Source organism: Lepidochelys kempii, chromosome 3 (assembly GCF_965140265.1).
Source record: "Lepidochelys kempii isolate rLepKem1 chromosome 3, rLepKem1.hap2, whole genome shotgun sequence".
NCBI lineage: Eukaryota > Metazoa > Chordata > Testudines > Cheloniidae > Lepidochelys > Lepidochelys kempii.
In genome coordinates this window covers 90,135,252-90,156,470 of record NC_133258.1, presented here as the reverse complement: position 1 = coordinate 90,156,470, position 21,219 = coordinate 90,135,252, and the positions used below count along the sequence as shown (strand labels likewise).

The window sequence follows — 21,219 nt, the reverse complement described above, 5'->3', positions numbered from 1 at the left end:
CATGAACAGAGAGCAACAATACCCGAAGTCCAAAGGTGCAAAAAATTCCATGTTTATTGGGGTGAACTTCCAGCAAGCATGATTCCAGTTTCCTTCCTTAGTGTCCCCCTTCCCAGCTCTGACACCACAGAGCCTTACACCTGTGTCCCTGTTCCCATTCCTGCCCTTAGCCAAACATGATTCCAATTTCCCCACCCCCACTCACTTCCTGATGACTGCAGATTATATAGTAAAATTTTAGTTCTGCTTAGCTATACCTTAACCAATCATTTTCCTGAAATGTAACTAACCAATCCTAACATATTGTAACATGATTATGTAACCAATTATATCCCACCACCTTAATTAGTTTACACCCAGCAAAATTAATTATACAGTAGACAGAAACAATCACAGAACCAGACAGAGATTATACAGACAAACAATAGGGAAATGGGGACTACAATGATAGAACAACAAAGAAATGAGGATTTCACATTCCAGCTATTGATAAGTGAGTTCTTGCCAGACAGGATGCTATCAAACTAAAGGAGTACTTGTGGCACCTTAGAGACTAACTAATTTATTTGAGCATAAGCGTTCGTGAGCTACAGCTCAGTTTATGCTCAGATAAATTGGTTAGTCTCTAAGGTGCCTCAAGTACTCCTTTTCTTTTTGCGAATACAGACTAACACAGCTGTTACTCTGAAACCTATCAAACTAAGTTTCCTTTTATATCTTCTAGGCACTTCCCTTTCTCTGGAGGTGATAGGCACTATCAGGACAGGACTGTATTCCTAACAGCCCAATAGCACCTTATTTCAATGTGACTAGTTTGGAATGTGAGGATGTGACTGTTCGCTTCCCAGCTTATGGCTGCGTCTGCTGCTTAGCCAAAGATCTTAGCCTAAGCACAGGGCCTCAGATTGTCACAGTAAGAGAAGGACCTTACACCGGCAGACAGTGATTTTGATTCTTTCTTTTATACCCCTAACTAGCCAAGTGATAAGAATACACCTAAATTCTTAGTGTATAGGCCTTTACAGACAGGCCTGAATATATCCTAACAGCTACTTCCTGATCTTGTGGGAGGTTAATGTGGTGTATCCAAACACAGTGCAGAAGTTTGGAATGACAATGCAGGTACCTTGACTGCTGAGGGAAAAGAAATCCATGTGCTGCCAAGCTTGCCATGGTGTGGATGCTGGGCGATTCCTTGAAAGATTGCAGGAGAGCAAGGAGAATACCAGGATATGGGAGCTGCTGATTACAGGCTGATTTGAGTGAAGACAGGTGGCCTGCATTGGCATCATGTTTTGCCCATTCTGCAGCATCTACCTGGTGACTTAAGAGGTTTGTGATCTGCCAGACACTGTGGTGATTCACTCAGGCAGAAATTATCTGGGCCTAATTCCTGATGTACATGTCATATAATCTATGAGGTCAGAGTTGAACAGCATCAGAGATTTGTGTCCAGGAGCTGTTTTAGTTTTCTCTGATTTGGCTGAGCATCTGAATAATTACTGCAGCAAAAATATAAAAGTTATTAATATGTGTTGGAAGAACATTCTTTGGGAAACTGGAGGTTCATGGCTGACCAGAAAATGTATACTGTAGGCCATAGAAACATTATAAACTCTCGGAGATGGGGTATATCTATTGGACAGGGGGCAGAGGATCTTTCTGTCAAACACAAAATACTCAATATTTTGGAACAGAAACCCTGTCTGTGATTTCTGCTACACACTCTACCCTCCCACCTATTCTAAAACACAACCAGAAACACTGTTCCACTGTAACATAATTGGCCTTTGCTCCAGGTACTGCATGTCAGTCAGGTTATGGGGAGGGGCGATCAGGTGGAAGGGGAAGTAACAGGAATAGAAATGTTTGTATACCAGGGAGTGAAATGTTCAAGGAGATATGTTCCCTGCTTGCAGGCGGTGGTGGAGGTTGGATAAAGTAGAAGAGAGGGGGGCCAGGTGGAGGGGGAACTCAGTGAATGGGTCAAGGGCATGGCTGGGGAGGAGTGAAGAATCAGGGCTGGTGAGGCAAAGCTGGTGTATTGTGGGCATGTGAGGTAGTGTTGGCTGGCTCAGTATGCAAATTGTGGGACATGGTACGTAAAAAAAAAATCCAAATTAACATAGAGTTAAGGTTGCTTGGCAGTATGTCGCCCTCTTGCAGAATGCTGAGCTGAGTAAAACTCAAACGTCTGAAAACCAATAAATGTAGTTAAGTTTGTCCATGCAACATGAAAGGCAGGTATCACAGGCCTTAAGCCTCCCCAAACAGCCCCATGTGGCCCTGCCTATTCTCCGCCCCGAGGCCCCCTCCTGCTTACTGCTTCCCCCTTGGTCCCAGGCCAGGCAGGCTGCTCCTCTTCCTGGAAATGGGCTGGGACTAGGGCAGGCCAGCCTGCAACCAGAACTTGGGGTGGCTGGGGCTGCCCAGCACTGGGGGGAGCCCCCAGGCACTGGGAACGTGCCACCCGGCACTTCAGGGCTGGGAGCTCTGGGGCTGCCCGCCTGATGCTTAGGTCACCGAGCATTAGGGCTGCCCAGCACTCCGGGGCTGGGGCCACAGTGCCCGGTGCTCGGGGGGGACTGGGGCAGTGGGGCCAGCAGCTGCGGGTGAGGGCCCTTGGGGCTTCAGTAGGGGAGGAGGGGGGGCGGAAGGGTGGCAGGGCCTCGGGCAGAAGGGTGGGGTGGGGCTAGCCTCCCCAAACGGACGACTCACACGCTACCCATGCCATGCAACCTTAATTCTGCCCTCTTTCAGCAGTGCTGAAGTAACACACACACCTTTACGCTGCCAACCCCACAGTTGATGAAATGTACAAGTTCTTCATCTCCTTTTGATAACCCATTCTCTCTCACCCACAGGATTCCATCTAACACAAAGTACAAAAAGGAAAAAGAGAGAGAGAGAGAATGATTCTATAGTTCAGTTGTTAGGGCACCCACATGGAAGGTGGAAGACCCTGGGTCCAATCCCCCTGCTCCAATCACTCCTTCATTATTTATCCACAGTGGAACAGCTTCAACAGAGAGATTGAGGGTGATGTGATCCACATCAAACTATCCCATAGCTCAATGATTAAAGTACTCTCCTAAGAGGTGGGAGACCCCTCCTCAAATCTTTTCTCTCTCTCTACCAGAGGGAGCGGAATTAAACCTGAGTCTCCACATTCCAGGCAAGTGCTCTAACCACTGAGCTACAAGTTATAAGGTGGGCCACCACCTCTTGCAAGATTTTGAAAAGGACCCAATCCAGGGGTATGCTCAAAGGGCTCCTGTTGGATTGGACCACACACACAAGATGAGCAGCCGAACACCTATCTGCTATTTCATGATTCTCTCTGGAGTGTAGGTGGGAGATAGGTGTCCAAACATCTAGAAGGAGGCAGCAGTATGCATGCTCAGAGGCAGAAACATAGGCATCGGGAACATTTACCCTGAAAACTTGGGCACTGAGTGAGTTTAGGCACCTACATGGTTCAGTGGGAGTTTTGTGGATTGCAGTGGAGCCAAAACTGGGATTTATAAGCCTAAACTCAAGACTTAGGTGCCTAAAGCTGGGCTTTACCTTTACCAAAGTACCTTTGTAGATCCCACTCTATTCCAATTATTTTCAGTTCAGCAAAGCACATACCTATCAAAGAAAATAACAGAATGCCACTAGCTGTCACCTTCAGCCCCCAACTAAAACCCCTCCAACGCATTATTAAGGATCTACAACCTATCCTGAAGGATGACCCAACACTCTCACAAATCTTGGGAGACAGGCCAGTCTTTGCCTACAGACAGCCCCCCAACCTGAAGCAAATACTCACCAGCAACCACACACCACACAACAGAACCACTAACCCAGGAACCTATCCTTGCAACAAAGCCCGTTGCCAACTGTGCCCACATATCTATTCAGGGGACACCATCACAGGGCCTAATAATATCAGCCACACTATCAGAGGCTCGTTCCCCTGCACATCCACCAATGTGATATATGCCATCATGTGCCAGCAATGCCCCTCTGCCATGTACATTGGTCAAACCGGACAGTCTCTACGTAAAAGAATAAATGGACACAAATCAGATGTCAAGAATTATAACATTCATAAACCAGTCGGAGAACACTTCAATCCCTCTGGTCACGCGATTACAGACATGAAAGTTGCGATATTACAACAAAAAAACTTCAAATCCAGACTCAAGCGAGAAACTGTTGAATTGGAATTCATTTGCAAATTGGATACAATTAACTTAGGCTTGAATAGAGACTGGGAGTGGCTAAGTCATTATGCAAGGTGACCTATTTCCCCTTGTTTTTTCCTACCTTCCCCCCAGACGTTCTTGTTAAACCCTGGATTTGTGCTGGAAATGGCCCAACTTGATTGTCATGCACACTGTGAGGAGAGTGGTCACTTTAGATAAGCTATTACCAGCAGGAGAGTGGGTGGGGGAAGTATTTTTTCATTATTTGTGTGTATAAAAAGATCTTCTACACTTTCCACAGTATGCATCCGATGAAGTGAGCTGTAGCTCACGAAAGCTTATGCTCAAATAAATTGGTTAGTCTCTAAGGTGCCACAAGTACTCCTTTTCTTTTTGCACATACCTATGGTTTAATACCACAGTCTAATACTAATACAAACACATTTAACTTCCTAAGTGAAGGACTAATCTGTGAGAGTGCTTTGGGAGCAGGAGGAGCAAAAGGGAAATCTTGTTTGACCTGTGAAGTCTGATGACATGAGAAATAAATGTAGCACTGACAAGGGATGAAAGAAGTAAAATTAATGACTGGTAAACTCTGACACCATTGCAGATAATGCAGTTGTAAGATAAAGCCAAGCCAAACCCCCAGCAAAGGGAAAAAGATCATCCAAATTCAAGAACAGGTGATACTCTATAAAGGGACAGATAAGCTGGTAGTTATATTGAGTTGTGTGAATTTAAAGACAATGTTTACTATAGGTATTTAACACAGTAAGTATGAGAAACCTCCTTGCCAGTTGTCAAGATAAGCTGATATCTTTTAATGCAAGATGAAGGTATGTTAGAATGAAGTTCTAACGCCTGGGTAGGAGGCATTATTTTGGCCTTTTTTTCTTTAAACAGACGCAGCAGAAAGGAATGTAATTCCACATATATTTCTCCACTGTGACATTTACTGAAATCTGTTTTAAATCAAGGCTAAGAAAGAAAACTGAAACCCTAATTCAAATGGATAGACTAATGTTGTCATGTAACTGACCAAATTTAACATAATGACATTTTACTAGTTGGACACAATTAAATGCTTTGATTCTCCATCAGACTTTCCCCTGCAGAAATTGCAGCCAGCATTATATGCCTCATGCAGTTATTTGGATGGAGGTCAGACATGAGCTCATTTAGGCTCAATTCCCACAGGGCATACAGAAGCATTTCAAACCAGTTTGGCTTCAGTCAAATAGAGTTGTAGAACAGTTTGTAGCCACTCTAGTGTTGCAATTCTATTTAAATACTGTGGTAGAACCCTGCTGACAGCACCAGTGGTGGGGGCAACTCATTCAACAAAGTTTTGGTGAACATAGTAGTTGTATTGCTTTTGGGGGGGGGGGGGGGAAGGCTTGAGAGTATACTGCCAAAAATGAAGAAGTGAAAAGGAACTTTTTTGTTGGTGTCTGTGTAAGGGGACTGTTGCCCCCTTACTGACATTCAGTGGGGGTGTTTCAGTTGCTAGCTCCCAGTACTCAAAGGGAAGTGTCGATGGGGAATCAGGACCCTGAGACTGACAGTCCCCAGGAACAATGAGGAGAGGCCAATGGTCTAGGTCAGCCTGAATGACAGGGCGGGCAGGCTAATCAGGGAGTCAGGAGGCCAGGGAGGTCCTGTCCTCCCTGTAAGCTGGAATTGCCTGGGTCAGACAGGGTGGGGCCGAGCTAAGGAGAAAGCAGGGGCCTGAGTTTAGCTGGGGAGCAGAGCTGTGCCAGAAACAGAGAGAGCAGCCCTTGTTGTGGGAGCAGAGCTGCAGCCTCAAAGCCAGAGGCACAGCCCAGCCCAGCCCAGAGAGAGCAGACTTGCCCTGGGAGCAGAGCTGCAGCAACCAGAGCGGCCAGAAAAGCAGCCCACGAAGCAGGTCAGTGCTGGGAGCAGAGTCACAGAAGCAGCCTGCAGAGCAGACCTGTCCTGGGAGCAGAGCTGTAGCATCCAGAGCCAGAGGGGCCAGAGAAGCAGCCCAGGGAGCTGGAGGCAGAGCAGCAGCTGTGCTAAGGTAGAGTGGAGCTGGAGCTAAGACAGAGTGGGGCTGGGACTGGAGCAGTACAGAGCCAGGTGTCATGAGCAGCTGGGGAGAGCGAGGGGGGACCTTGGGCAGTGGGCCCAACACAGGGAGATGCCTCAGCCAGGATGCTCTGCAGGCCAGACTTGAAGAAGGATTGGTAACTCTGACAGGGCAGGGGCAAAGCTGGGAAGAAGGGCCCTGCTATCTAGAGCCTGTGGCCACCACCAGAGCGAGTGTCTGACCCGCAGCATCCCTGCAGCACAGCCAGAGCCTGAGAAGGAGGCCTGGGACTTACAAGGAACAGACTGTGAACTGCCCTGACATTCCCCTGCTTACATCTGGTTGGCAGAGTTGCTGTCTGAATGATTATTTTAATGCTGCTGGGAGGTCTTGTTGTAAAACTAATTTGTGTTAAGGCTGAGCCTTGTCTTAGAACCTTGTATAAGCGTTATAAGCTGAAACCATGCTAAAACTGTGTTGGCTCTGAGTTAAAAACAGTTGTCAAGCATAGCGTTGCTTAGAAAGTGCTTGTAGATCTCAGTTTTTGCTCCAAGTATGGACAGGTCTTAGTAGCAGGAGGTGTGCTGTGGATTGCCCTTCAACACTAAATTAAGATGCAGTCAATCTGAATAATAAACAGCAAGTTACCTGAATTATGTACCTTCCAGTGGTTTGCAGTAATAGTCTTGCAGGCCTCTTGCTAACATTGTGATATCAGAAGGGGTTGTCCAGATATTGCATAAAGCAATAGGGGGTGATTGGGTCCTTAATTTGCATGTTTGTTTCAGTACTACAAACTGTTACTGGGGGTAGGTGAGTCTTGAAAATCACAAAAAAATGTATTATGGAATTTACTGACAGCCCTGAAGATCCTTGGGGAAGGACTGTGGCACCTAGTCCTTAATGGGACGGGGTTTATTTTTCCCCAATTCTTCAGGAAGTCTTTGTCAACTGACTACCCTGACTCTGAAGCTTAATGACTTAATTGTCAACACTGCCAACTATTTCACTGCTGATCAAATCACACAAGATAGAGAGCCAATGAACAGCTGATGTCATTTGTATGCAGAGCATGCAAGAAAAGAAATGATAATGATTCTGTACAATTTGCTGAGAGTGATGACTTTGGGGCATCTTAAGTGGACAGGGCTTGGTTGAACCAACTCATAAGCACTGCCTTATTGGACCAGACCAATGGTCCATCTAGCCCATATCCTGTCTTGTGACAGTGACTGGTGTCAGTTGCTTCAGAGAGAATGAACAGAACAGGGTAATTACTGAGTGATCCATCCCATCATCCAGTCCCAGCTTCTGGCAGTTAGAGGTTTAGGGACATCCAGACAATGAGGTTGTGTTTATAAAAAGAAAAGGAGTACTTGTGGCACCTTAGAGACTAACCAATTTATTTGAGCATGAGCTTTTGTGAGCTACAGCATCCGATGAAGTGAGCTGTAGCTCACGAAAGCTCATGCTCAAATAAATTTGTTAGTCTCTAAGGTGCCACAAGTACTCCTTTTCTTTTTGCGAATACAGACTAACACGGCTGTTACTCTGAAGGTTGTGTTTATGACCATCTTGGCTAATAACCATTTATGTACCTACCCTCCATGAACATGTCCAGTTCTTTTTTTAACCCACTTTTATCCTTCACAGCATTCCCTTGCAATAAGCTCCAACGGTTGATGTGTGTTGTGTGAAGAAATATTGCCTTATGTGTGTTTTGCTGCCTATTAATTTCTTTGGGTGACCCCCTGGCTCTTTCGTTAATTGAAGGGGTAAATAAGACTTCCTTATTCACATTCACCACACCATTCATAACTTTATAGACCTCTATCATACCCCTAGCCCCTTAGTTATCTCTTTTTAAAGCTGAACAGTCTGTTTTTTTAATCTCTTCTCATACAGAAATTGTTCCATACCCTTAATGATGTCTTTTTGCTCTCTTGGTGACTTTTCCAATTCCAGTATCTTTTCTGAGATGGGGCAACCAGAACTGCACTCCATATTCAAGTTGTGTGCGTACCATGAATGCATATAGTGGCATTATGATATTTTTGTCCTAATAGCTATCCCTTTCCTAATGGTTCCTAACATTCTGTTAGCTTTTTTGACTGACATTGCACATTGAGCAGATTGTGACATATTATACCTTGGGGGAGGGTCTTGTAACCCCCATATTCCTCATTTGTATATAACTGTGATATTGAATATAAAGCGTGCCATGTGAGGTATCAGGGAAAAGGTTATGATTGGCTGAAAGTCACTGTTCTATCTAAATATGTATATCATTAGTGTATATGAAGTTATGAGAATGTGTGGTATGGTTGCCACGAAAATATGCTGTGGATTTGGGAAGTACTCAGACACTAGCTCTCCAGAGACAATGACAAGGGAGGTAACCAACACCCAGAGGGGGTGCTGAATAGTAATCACCAGCCATTGTCCAGCAAGGGAGCTACAATGCAATGATTCGCCTGCACAAGGCCACACCAGGGGAATTGCTCAGCCTTGCTTGGGGACTCAGCAATGCCCACCAGATATGCCTGGACTTGTGTTCTCAAAGCACATGGACTAAGGGTATAAAACAGAACACAGTGGCCACATGATGGGCCTTTCTCCTGTCCCCACCTATGCTGCAAGCAACAAGGACACTCAGAAGACTGAAGACTTTAACAGAGAATAAGATGGGTGAGAAACACCAATTCCCTATGCCCAGTGCAACCCCTGAACAATAACTAAAGAAAGAACTAAAGAGATAAGGTGGGTTCTGGTATTGAGAGAGACTAGCTTTCGCACTTACACAGAGCTCTTCACCGCCTGGGAGTCATATGGAAGGATAAAACCAAGTGTCCCCAACACAAGGCAAACAGAAGATACATCACAGAGCACAGATAAGAAAAGCAACTCTTTGATCAGAATAATATTCCAAATACAGTTATCAAAAAACGCCACACTTCCTCTCCCAATATACACTTCCAGGCAGGCTGGACTAGAGTCACGTTCAGAGAAACCAAAAATGATCTCATTAGCTCTTTCCTCTATCTTGTCTTTCCCTCAGTGAGGTATGAGGAGTCTCTCCTTCATGAGATTTCCAAATAGTTTGTAAACTCCAGTTAGAGTGTGTGCGGAGAGCTGGGGTGGGAGAGCACCAGCTGCAGCCAGGTAGCCTATGGGCTTTTCCTTCTCTCACATAAGACCAGCCTTTTGTTCAATTTATCAAATGGATGAGTTGTGTAAATAGCCTGACTTTTTCCTTCCTTCCTTCCTCCTACGCAGGAATTCTTAGGTTCACTGGGCCCAGTTTCATCTAAACTTAAAAGAAAAAGATCTCTGCTTTCGCAAGTGCGGCCAACTTTGTGAGGCCTGTTTACTCCCTTTTATTTTCTGTCACCCTCCAGATTATTTTTTTTAGAATAAATTCTTAAAATAAATTCTTTTAGCTAGACAGCCCTTCCTCCAGGTTTGACATTTCTGGCAGGTTTTGCAGGGTGGAGCCACGTGCAGTACCTGTCTGAAGGCCAAACCAATAAACTCTGCCTGTTCTAGCCTGGTGTGGAGTTTATACACTCTTGTGACATTTCAGAAAAATACACTTGGAGCTTTTCCCCACATTTCTTCTGTGGATTTTTCAATAAACACACATCCCCAAAACAGTGCAAGTGCTGAGCCAATATGTCATTTAACCACTCTAGTATCCTAGAATCTAGGAAGCAGAGTGGGAGGCAGGAACAACCTAGCATTCACCTGCTAGGGTTATAGACAGCAGTAAAGCATGTATTCTCTATTTAAAGATACAAGGTGGATGAGGTAATATCTTTTACTGAATGAACTTATGTTTCTGAGAGAGACAAGCTTCCAAGATATACAGAGCTCTTCTTCAGGTCTCTGTGTAGCTCGAAAGCTTCTTTCTCTCACTAACAAATAAAAGATCCCATAAAAGATATTCCCTCACCCACCTTGTCTCTCTAATATCCTGGGACTGACACGGCTACAACTACGCTTCATATTCTCTATATAGTCATCTTCTCTCTGCTGTTAGAAGAGAAAATGTCAAAATCAATTAATCTAACAATTATTCAAGTGAACATATATAACTCAGATTCTGAAGTGTAAACAGTTTAGTGGAACTAGAATAGTCTTTGGCTTACCATGGCAAGGTGCTCTTATGAATGCAATTTACAGTAGGAAAGCTTTGACTCAGAGTGGAATTTCCACTACACCATAAAGCTGACGCATTGGAGAATCTAATGATTATTTTCATCCTTGATTGTTGGAATTAAGACAGAATTGTGGTCTTAATCAAACCTGTCTGGGAAAGAAAAGAGAAGCATTCTCCCCTTTAAAACATGTTCTATTAATAAAAAACAGATCTAACTGGGCATCTCAGGCATTTCCCCTCAGATCATGTGCTCAGGTTTATTTATGGATGAAGATTCACAGTAATTACAGTACCTTTTCAAAATCAAATTTCTCACCAATACATGTCTCATTCTGGAAAAAAAAAAAAAAGCAAGATTTGGAGGAATTCTAAAAATGAGAAGTAGCACAAGAATCAAATGCAATGATAAGTCAATTTTCTCTGCAGAGATCTGTGTTTGGCTAGAGTGCACCAGAAGTCAGTTATTTCTTTTAAATTATTGTCCAGTTGTTTACAAAAAGGTCAACAGTGGGAAGTCTCACCATTACATTAGCAAGGGGGAAAGGTATCAATTTTTGAATCAATGGAATAATTGCCCCCTTTCCCTGCGCATTGGATTTACTTTAATTACAGTTCAGAGACTGACTATATCTTAAATCTCAGTTCTGAAAATAGAAAAGGAGTACTTGTGGCACCTTAGAGACTAACCAATTTATTTGAGCATAAGCTTTCGTGAGCTACAGCTCGCTTCCCGATGAAGTGAGCTGTAGCTCACGAAAGCTTATGCTCAGATAAATTGGTTAGTCTCTAAGGTGCCACAAGTACTCCTTTTCTTTTTGCGAATACAGACTAACACGGCTGTTACTCTGAGTTCTGAAAATAGTTGCAATACATACCTTTAGTTTTGGCCACCAACAGATGGCAGCACTTGAATATCAAAGTCCTCATCTGGGACCGGATCTTCAGTCCTTCCAAAACCAAAATTCTCCCTTTAGCTCAGGAACCTGATTGTGGAGTCTGCACACAGCAAAAAAACCTCCCTATTGAAGTCAAGTTTTGCCTGAATATGGATTGCAGAATTAGGTCTTTGAATTGGCTGGTTGTTGACAATTGGTAATAACCAGACAACAATAACATTATAATACTAAGCATTTGCTGTTCTTCAGCAGCGTTTATCCAAGGATCTCAAAATACTGTACAAACATTAATTCCTCCTATGAGGTAATTATTAATCAGAATATTTTACAGATGTGGAAACTGAGGCACAGAAAAGGCATAACTGGCAAGTGGTGTGTTCCAGGTGTGACATTTTATGCAACTTACAAATATGTGGTATGGCTCATTAAGTAAATTGCACATTTACAAGTAATTTGTGTATGACCATAGCCCTGGCTTCATCTTAAAGTCAATGTACTCTCCCTCAAACAGTGGTAGGGGCAGGACGTGGAGCTGCACAAAATTTGTCAGCTGTGACAGGTGGGTGTATGCTGAAGGGCACCAGGGAAGGTGGTGGGTGCTGTGTGGGGAGGAAGATGGGTTTGTGTGGAAGGTGGGGGCGTCTGGGAACTGGCAGAGTGGAGATGGGGGGAGCAATGGGAGGAGTATCTAAGGGAAGTTGGATTTGTGGGGGTTTTTGGGGACAGCTGGATAACTTGGGGGAGAAGCTTGGGCCAGCTCGTTTTCTGGGAGACGTCGAGGAGGAAAGGCTGGGGTCATGATATGCAGAAAACTGGAGGTTTTGGCCAGGAAAGACTGTGGGGGAAGACGAGGCCGGCTGGGGCTGCCAGGGCTGGTCGGAAGAGCTGTGCGGGCTGACTGGATTCAAACGTTTGAGGGGCTCGCTCGCGGGGGGGGGGGGAGAGGAGCCTAGGACCCCTATTGCCCCTCCCCCGCCTCTGGGCTGCTTTCCCTGCGCGGGCCCAGCCGGGGGCACGATGAGACTGGCCACTTGGCTACTGGCCCCCAGCAGATGCTACAACAGGTGCTGGTGGCCGCAGAGCCGGGGGGGCGGGGTCGGAGGCGCCAGCAGCAAGCCCGGCCGCCCAGGCGCTGACGTCCCGCGAGCGCGAGGTTCCGAGAGACGCAGGCAGAGGCCGTTGGGGCGGGTCAGCCGCGGCTCCCGCGGGCCGTTGTCTAAGCGCCAAGCCGGCCTCTGACCCGACACCAACGACTCTGGGGCTGCGGAGAAGCCCCCGAGCGCCGCTGCTCTGCGGTGAGCAAGGTCTGGGGCCCCTGCAGCGCAGGCGTGGAGAAGGGTCAGGGGCGACGAGCGCTGCCCGGAACTGCAGCGACCCCCTCCCGCCGCGGCCTAAACAGCGCGCAGAGCAGGCAGCGCCTGCGCAGTGTGAGTGGTGCAACGGCGCTGAGATCGCTGAGGTGGGGCTCGGCCATGCTCCCTGAGATGCGGTGTCAGTTGTGGCAGGCAGCACAAGTCAATCGACGATCTCAGTCCACCGCCAGAGTGCCGCCTCGGAACCTGTTTCAGTATCCTAGCGCATGCGCCGTAGCGACGCGTCGCTCCTCTCACAGCCACTGTCACCAGGGAGGAGGGTACTGCCGCCGCGTCCTGCGGGCGTTGAGGGGCGGGCGGGCGCGCGCAGGTGTGTGTTGGGTACCGCGCGGGCGTTGAGGAGAGGGGCGCGCGCGCACGGGGTGCCTCGCAGGCCGCGGTGGGGGGGGGGAGTCAACATGTCCGGAATGGGGGCTGGTTCGTGCGGCTCGGGCTCCGGGGCCTGTGGCGGGGGGGTTGCCGCCGCCGCCTCCCCGGGCGGGGGGGTGTCGATGTTCCGCTGGCTGGAGGTGCTGGAGAAGGAGTTCGATAAGGCCTTCGTGGACGTGGACTTGCTGCTGGGGGAGATCGACCCCGACCAAGCGGACATCACCTACGAGGGGCGGCAGAAAATGACCAGCCTCAGCTCCTGCTTCGCCCAGCTCTGCCACAAGGCGCAGACTGTGTCCCAGATCAACCACAAGCTGGAGGTGAGGGGGGAAGGGTTAGGGACGTGAAAAGGACGGGGCATGAAGGGGGTGGAGCTGCGGGGCCGGGGGTTGAGTTGTTAGGGGAGGTGGGAAGTAAAGGGGCTTGACAGACCGAGGGGGACTTTCCCCCCAGTGCTCTGATTGCTGCACTGGCCTCCCATTGGATAGACTGGGATTCAAGGTGTCTGTTCTGCTGTTCAAAGTCCTCCCTGCTCTTGGGACACCTCTTACTCGCCTCAGCTGGAGCTTGGCTTCCCATGACAGCTATGGGCTGCTAGTCTAATTAATCCATGGACTAGTACAAAAACACACAACTTCAGCGTAGTTTTCTTAGAATATTCTTTTCACAACTCAAAAACCAAAAAGCCACCTAACCAGATGAACACATTCAAGAATCTATAACCAAAAAAGCACTGTTACCTACAGAAGGAAGTGGGGAAGAGTATATTTTAAAAACTCGAGGCACTCAGATATTATGGTGATGTGCACTGTGTAAGAACCTGGATGGGTAGTTAGATTGACCACCAACTCTAGCTCTCTCATTCCTCTGAATGATTCATAAGTAACTTAAATTGCCTTTAATGTGATCACCCCCTTACGATTAAGCTACAGCATGGCCTATTGCAGAAATAGTTGACTGTGGGAAGAAAGTACCTTGGCCTTGGTTTTAATCCCGTTTTTTCCTGGCAGCAAGACATGGGTGTGCAAAATATCCCTTGGGTATTAGTAATACAGTAGCCGAGATGGAAAATATTTCAAAGTAGAGTACAAATGAATTCAGTAGATAACTTTGCTCATTACAAACAAATGTGATGTTGTATCTCACAGGAGTGCTTTCCAGACTGATGTTTATGGTATTATTTATGTGTGTGTTGCTGTACATTCGATATGACAGGGTTCCTGCTTGACAAATTTAATGTATATAGTCATAATATGGTGGTTTACTGAGTAGTTACAATAGACTAAAATCAACATGGATAGCATGTTATGGAAGTACTATTCCATTTTATTGTACCCTGTGAAACAGGTGGGTTTTATGAGCTATTTGAAAGGGAAGGAAGATGCATGGGAAATATTGATTTGGAAAGTTGTTCCATGTATAATTACTGGGGAAAACAAGCATTAAATCTTGAATGAGGGAGAGAAAAAGGGAACATTTTGAGAGAGATGCTTCAATGGAGCATGTGGAGTGGGACTGAGACAGGCTATAAGAAGCAATGAAGACTGAAGGTGATATTGGAATTGTGGAGTGAGCAGAGACAATGCTCTTGATAGTGGGGGCACAATTTAAAGCAATGGTTTTCAAACTTTTTGAGCTGAGCCCCCCTCCCCCCAAACCAGACAAAAGGTGAGTCAAAGACTGGAGGTAGTGCTCCCTCCTGAACGTGTGAGGCTGAGCTGCCAGGCGATGCTGCTTATCCTCCCCCTCGCTCTCCCCCTGAATGTTCCTCCACGGCCCTCAGTTTGAAAACCTCTGATTTAATGGTTCTGGTGGTATATAGTGGGGTTCATGGCGGGACATATAAACCCTGACAGAAATCTGGGTGTACACCGTGACCCTGAATGCCCGCCCCCCACATACACGCACCTCATCTCTGGGAGTGAGTGCTTGAAAAGTGAGGATAAGCTTTTTCATGTTAGTGAAATAATTTTCCATTGAGCAATTACTTTTAATACATATTTGATATATACAGGGTTTTTTTTTGGTCTTTTAAAAATATCCATTTAAATGATTAACTTGTGCATTGTAGTTTTCATGATATCCGTTTTGAGAAACCTTAAGTTTTAGAGGCATATATTTGAAATGGAAACTGCTTATTTGAAGGCGCTTATGATACAGTTACAAGCTATGATGAGAATAAGTTCTTTGTCTTTATTACAGACCTTTAATCAAAAGAACTGGTGCTCAACATGAAGGATACAGTTACAAATTTTGAAACAACTCACCTGGGTCAATATTGGTACTTGGAACATGATGAGTAGACTCACTGCAGTTTAAAATTCATGTTCATAGAATCATAGAATATTAGTGTTGGAAGGGACCTCAGGAGGTCATCTAATCCAACCCCCTGCTCAAAGCAGGACCAATCCCCAATTAAATCATCCCAGCCAGGGCTTTGTCAAGCCTGACCTTAAAAACTTCTAAGGAAGGAGATTCTACCACCTCCCTAGGTAACGCATTCCAGTGTTTCACCACCCTCCTAGTGAAAAAGTTTTTCCTGATATCCAACCTAAACCTCCCCCACTGCAACTTGAGACCATTACTCCTTGTCCTGTCCTCTTCTACCACTGCGAATAGTCTAGAACCATCCTCTCTGGAACCACCTCTCAGGTAGTTGAAAGCAGCTATCAAATCCCCCCTCATTCTTCTCTTCTGCAGACTAAACAATCCCAGTTCCCTCAGCCTCTCCTCATAAGTCACGTGTTCCAGACCCCTAATCATTTTTGTTGCCCTTCGCTGGACTCTCTCCAATTTATCCACATCCTTCTTGTAGTGTGGGGCCCAAAACTGGACACAGTACTCCAGATGAGGCTTCACCAATGCCGAATAGAGGGGGACAATCACGTCCCTCGATCTGCTCGCTATGCCCCTACTTATACATCCCAAAATGCCATTGGCCTTCTTGGCAACAAGGGCACACTGCTGACTCATATCCAGCTTCTCGTCCACTGTCACTCCTAGGTCCTTTTCCGCAGAACTGCTGCCTAGCCATTCGGTCCCTCTCTTTTATATAGTAATTAAAATGACAACCATTATCTAGTAGCTGGCTACAAGGATTTAAAAGCACCTGCATATTTTAGTTTGAAGCCTTCATTAGGGTCATGAAACTGCAGCGAAACTCTGTTTGGTCAGGGTACCAACATTTACTTAGAGGGACAAGGTGGGTGAGATAATATCTTTTATTGGACCAACTTCTGTTGGTGAGAGAGACAAGCTTTTGAGCTTGTAGGCAGAGTTGTTTTGAAAGCTTGTCTCTCTCACCAACAGAAGTTGGTCCAATAAAAGATATTGTCTCATCCACTGTCTTTCTCAAATACCCTGAGACCATTAATAGCTACAACAGCACTGCCTATAACATTTACTCAGGTCACTTGTTTCAACTGTCATCTTAATTTTTACGTAAGCTGTTAGTAGTACCAGAAAACAAATAATGAATTCTGTTTTTATCTGGATGAGTAAGATACGTTGACTTTAAGACATTGAAGTACTACTGATTATCTGAAACGAAGGTCCCCCAATTCGGTAGATACTTGTATGTGAGTTGTCTTATTGGATTTGATGAGACTGTTTGTTTATATTTTTGTCTGTGCCCATCCCCATAGTATCTGTGTAATGGTATATATGTGCAAAAGTGTTGGCAGGACTGTGGGCCAACTGTATAGAAAGGGTTGCTCTGTGAAGGTAGAAGGTGCTAGTAGTGGTGCCAAAGTGCTACTTCTCTTCCTCCTCTCTATACTTTCCAAAGGGTTTTCAAAGCATTTCTGAATTTATTTATTTTTTAAAATTCTCTTGAAATGTCAGTATTTTACCATTGCATCTTAAACACAGGTCAGTAGTTTATTTACATTTTATTTACATTTTATTTACTATTTTGAAGAGTATAAGCAAATAAATAACTAATGCCTGTATCATGTTCTTTTGTTTTGTTTCTTTGTTTTTTTGTTTTAAATCAGAACTCCCCTGTAGAGCTGTAGTGGTCATGTTATTGCATTGCAGACAGGCAAATAGAGAAGTGCTGTTGAATTGAGTGTAAGATCTTGGTTTGTTCGGCAAATTAAATACACATTTTCTTGTCAAGGAAGTTACCCTTGAGGGCCGCAGTTTAGTGCCTTGTGGGCCATGGATTGGACACTCCTGCTCTAAGGAGTTTGGTACTTAAAAATGTTTGTATATTGTCAGCACTTAAATATTACTACAGTGAACGGCAGCAATGTAAAACTTTAAGATAGTCAGTAATTTAAGGATAAAAAACATTCCAGGGATGCTGTAGTAAAAATGGTATTGCAGACCCAGGAAATTCAGGTTATGATTACATTTAAAAGAAATCCAAACGGAGATGCATAGTTAAGACACCCAGACAACCTTAACTCTTCCCTGTAGTGACAACATGCAATAGGTATACAGTTACGATTAGTCCATAATAGTGTCTGTAGTCCCACATTAGTTTAATCTGATTTGTAAAGGCATAGATTTGTTTTCATTGTTTTTCTTCATGTCAGTACAGGGTAGAGTTCAGGTTAAGCAGATTAAGTAAGCCTCCTATTGCTACAATCTTTCTGGAAGTCATCTTGGCTTCACTCTTATTGGGAAAAATGGACAATGGTGGTGGTTTTGAAAGAGGGCATCTTGACTGTGAATGCGTGAGGCCTCAGGCCCATTGAGAACAATAGGAGATGACAGCCATTTTGAAATAGTTCAAGAAATTCCCTATAGTACATTATTTATCAGTCTCTTCTGAAAAAGAAATTGTTGTGAAAAATAGCGGGGGGAAATGACCGTTACTTGTTAAAAAAAAAACCAAAAAAACCCCCAATATTTTACTGTAGTCCATGTATGAAATTTCAGTGAATTTTAGCTTGTAGGATGTTTTCAAATGTGTGTTATTCCACTGTTAAGATCATTCTGGATGAAAAGTGGTCTGAGATAGGGTGTTACCTTTATTAAAGGATCTTTGTTTAATTAGGCTAATGGATTTATTTATAAATTCTTAAAATGTATTCTGTACTCAGAGTAAATGTTGCGATTTTGGAGGTTACACTCTATTCTTTGTATGTAACAGTGTTTGAATACCTGCGCTTCCAGTACAAAACTGAACTCATCCTTAACTATGAGACTGTGACTTGCACTTCCATAAACTGTCTTTAAAGAGGCCACACCAAAACCTCTAAGGTGCCCCGACAATCAATTGTACTTGAAGTAACAGAGGCTGCAATTCAGCAAAAACACGTGTGTGTTTAACTTTAAACACACGAATATTGTAGCCTCCTATGCTTTCTCGTAGGCTTAAGTACTTTGCTGAATCAGGCCCATTATGATAACTGCTCAGCATCTTAAATACTCATATACAATTAACTTGTTTACTCAGCTGGCCAGGAGCATTAAATAATCATATATAGGTAACAGTAAGGTTTCTGTCTTACCAAAAAACCCCAAAACAAACATGCAGGTGGAACCCTGTATCCATACAGAGCCCCATTGGTTTCTGTACAAGTGTGAAGTCCAGATTAAGATTAAATTACAGGTTTGGGGTCTTACTCAGCTAACAGTAAATCAAAGAACCATGTCTGTAATGTTTATTTTTGTATTTTCAGTGCAACCTAATAAAGAGATCTAAAAATGTTGCCAGCATACATTCTTTTGAAATGTCGTTCTAAGTTTTCTCATTATTTAAAGAGACCATTTTAGATAAATCAGCGCTCAGCTTTACTCCTAGCTCTCTGTGTATGATGGCATGGAAGTGTTGGTACTGAATGTGATCTGGTCTTTTGGAACATCCACTGGATCAGATTTGGTCCAGTTAACTTTATATCCAGGGATGTGACCTTATTTTTTTGTGATGTGGGAAGTGGAGGCGACGATATGCCTGTATTCTTAAATATCATTGATATAAATCCAGGTTCATAAGGGTCATCAGAAGTATGCATGTTTAAGTTTATAAGTTTCTCATCCATCTTCATGGCTTGTAGGAAGGGATTGGCTGCACTTAATCCATATTCTCGTGTTTCTGAAATCCTAGAATTTTGTCTAAGAAGTTTTGATTACCTGACTTGTGCTTCAGAAATCAGTGTGTGTAAAAGACAAGACAAAAAAAGAAAAGTTGAACTTCCAAAGAGTAAATGCTAGCGTGCTAGTGTTTTGTTTTTAAATTGTATTCACCGAATTATAAAATTTGTATAGTTAATAACACTCTTAAAATAATGACATCAATAATAAGGAGCATAACGGTTTTTAGAAGGTATGGGTATTCTTGGTATACAATTAAAACATATATGCAACTTGAAAAAATACTCCTGTGATACAGACATAATATTGAAATTGCCAGCAAGAGTTACAGTAGATTAAAAAGGAATTCTGAACTGTATTTTTATAAATAAGTACAAATAATATGATAAGTCAAGTCCAGAGTAAAACTACAATTATGTACAAAACAATGATAGCAATCAGTACATAAAACAAAATAAAAATACAACGATAATAGCTCGCAGCAGGAACAGGTATTTCCATTCTAACAGTAGAGATGGAAATTATTTATTATAAATATGAATATTAAGTGATATCTCACTTATATCCAACCAAAACAACTCCTTGTGAAGTTTATATTTATTGTTAGCTTGTTAGCTATTAGTTTACTACAAGGGAAAAAGAGTGCAAACTTGCAAAAAGTCATGTGTCCAGAATGGGCTTCAGCACAACAGACAAAGCTGATGCTGTTTGTTGCTTTAGTCCTCCAACCAATGTTTCAGCATCTTTCATCCGGACTTTCAACTTGACCTGAGGAACAAGCAAATCAGTACTAGTTGTCACATACCATTTTTTTATGGTGTATGGAAATATATTTAAATTGCGCCAAAGTGAGTCAGAAGTTAAGGGTGTGTTCACTACTATCTGCTAAATTTGTATGAAATACTTTTACTTAAATGTTATTAAAGTTAAGGGACAATTCAGTTAAGGGACAACTTTCTTTGTTTTGTTTGGATTATAGCATTAATTTAGGTCCTTAATATTTAGCTACGGTGGTCTAAAATATTTGTATTTAATACAACTGTTTGTATCAGCATAGCATGTTCTTTATGTTCTTCTCGGGGTTACAAGAATGGTGGAGCTCCTGTGTTAAACTTTAACTGAATGTTTTAACAGTTTGAAATCACTGAAACACCATAGTAAAATAAAGTTTGTCCTATTCTTTTATGTGGTTGTGATAATCAGGATACAAATGTTATTTATAAATGTCATATTGTGTAAATTGGAGCTTGAAAAAAATCCTTTCACTCATTCACGTAAGAGCACAAGAGCATAAGAATGGCCATACTGGGTCAGACCAAAGGTCCATCCAGCCCAGTATCCTGTCTACTGACAGTGACCAATGCCAGGTGCCCCAGAGGGAGTGAACCTAACAGGTAAAGATAGAGTGATCTCTCTCCTGCCATCCATCTCCACCCTCTGACAAACAGAGGCTAGGGACATCATTCCTTACCCATGCTGGCTAATAGCCATTAATGGACTTAACCTCCATGAATTTATCCAGTTCTCTTTTAAACCCTGTTATAGTCCTAGCCTTCACAACCTCCACAGGCAAGGAGTTCCACAGGTTGACTGTGCGCTGAGTGAAGAAGAACTTCCTTTTATTTGTTTTAAACCTGCTGCCCATTAATTTCATTTGGTGGCCCCTAGTTCTTATATTATGGGAACAAGTAAATAACTTTTCCTTATTCACTTTTTCCACACCACTCATAATTTTATATACCTGTGCAAAATGGAAAGCATTCTCTGGCAAGTTGGAGAGCTTAAGATTTCTTTTTAAAATATTAAAGTTCTTACTGGTTATTGTTTTAAATGTGTAGTGTTTATGTTTCTGAGGCTACAGACAGCTTTTGTATGGCTCCTGCTGCATCTATCTTTGCTAGGAACAGAGTGCAATTAACAAGACTCTGGTCAGTTTTTTAGAACACATCATGTCATTTTGATCAGGGCTTTGGAGCTGTGCTCCAGCTCCGCTTCAGCTCCAGGCAAAAACCTGCAGCTCAACCTCTCTGGAACTGCTCCAGGCTCCAATCCAAAGCCCTGATTTTGATACTGTACTGCCTGAGAAGGTAGCAAACAGAGGTAGGTATTGGAGGTATTCACCAGGAAAGAG

At 43.7% G+C, this 21,219-nt stretch overlaps 1 protein-coding gene across 2 annotated transcripts in view; it reads left to right on the top strand.

Moving 5' to 3' along the window:
- The first annotated feature begins 13,066 nt into the window (after positions 1-13,066).
- Positions 13,067-21,219, top strand: part of GOPC (golgi associated PDZ and coiled-coil motif containing) — a 66,633-nt gene continuing 58,480 nt past the window's right edge. For both annotated transcript variants that reach the window (XM_073337144.1, XM_073337143.1), the window contains exon 1: positions 13,067-13,363. In XM_073337144.1, coding sequence (XP_073193245.1) covers positions 13,073-13,363 — 291 coding nt within the window. In that variant the 5' untranslated portion in view covers positions 13,067-13,072. The remainder of the gene's footprint in view (positions 13,364-21,219) is intronic.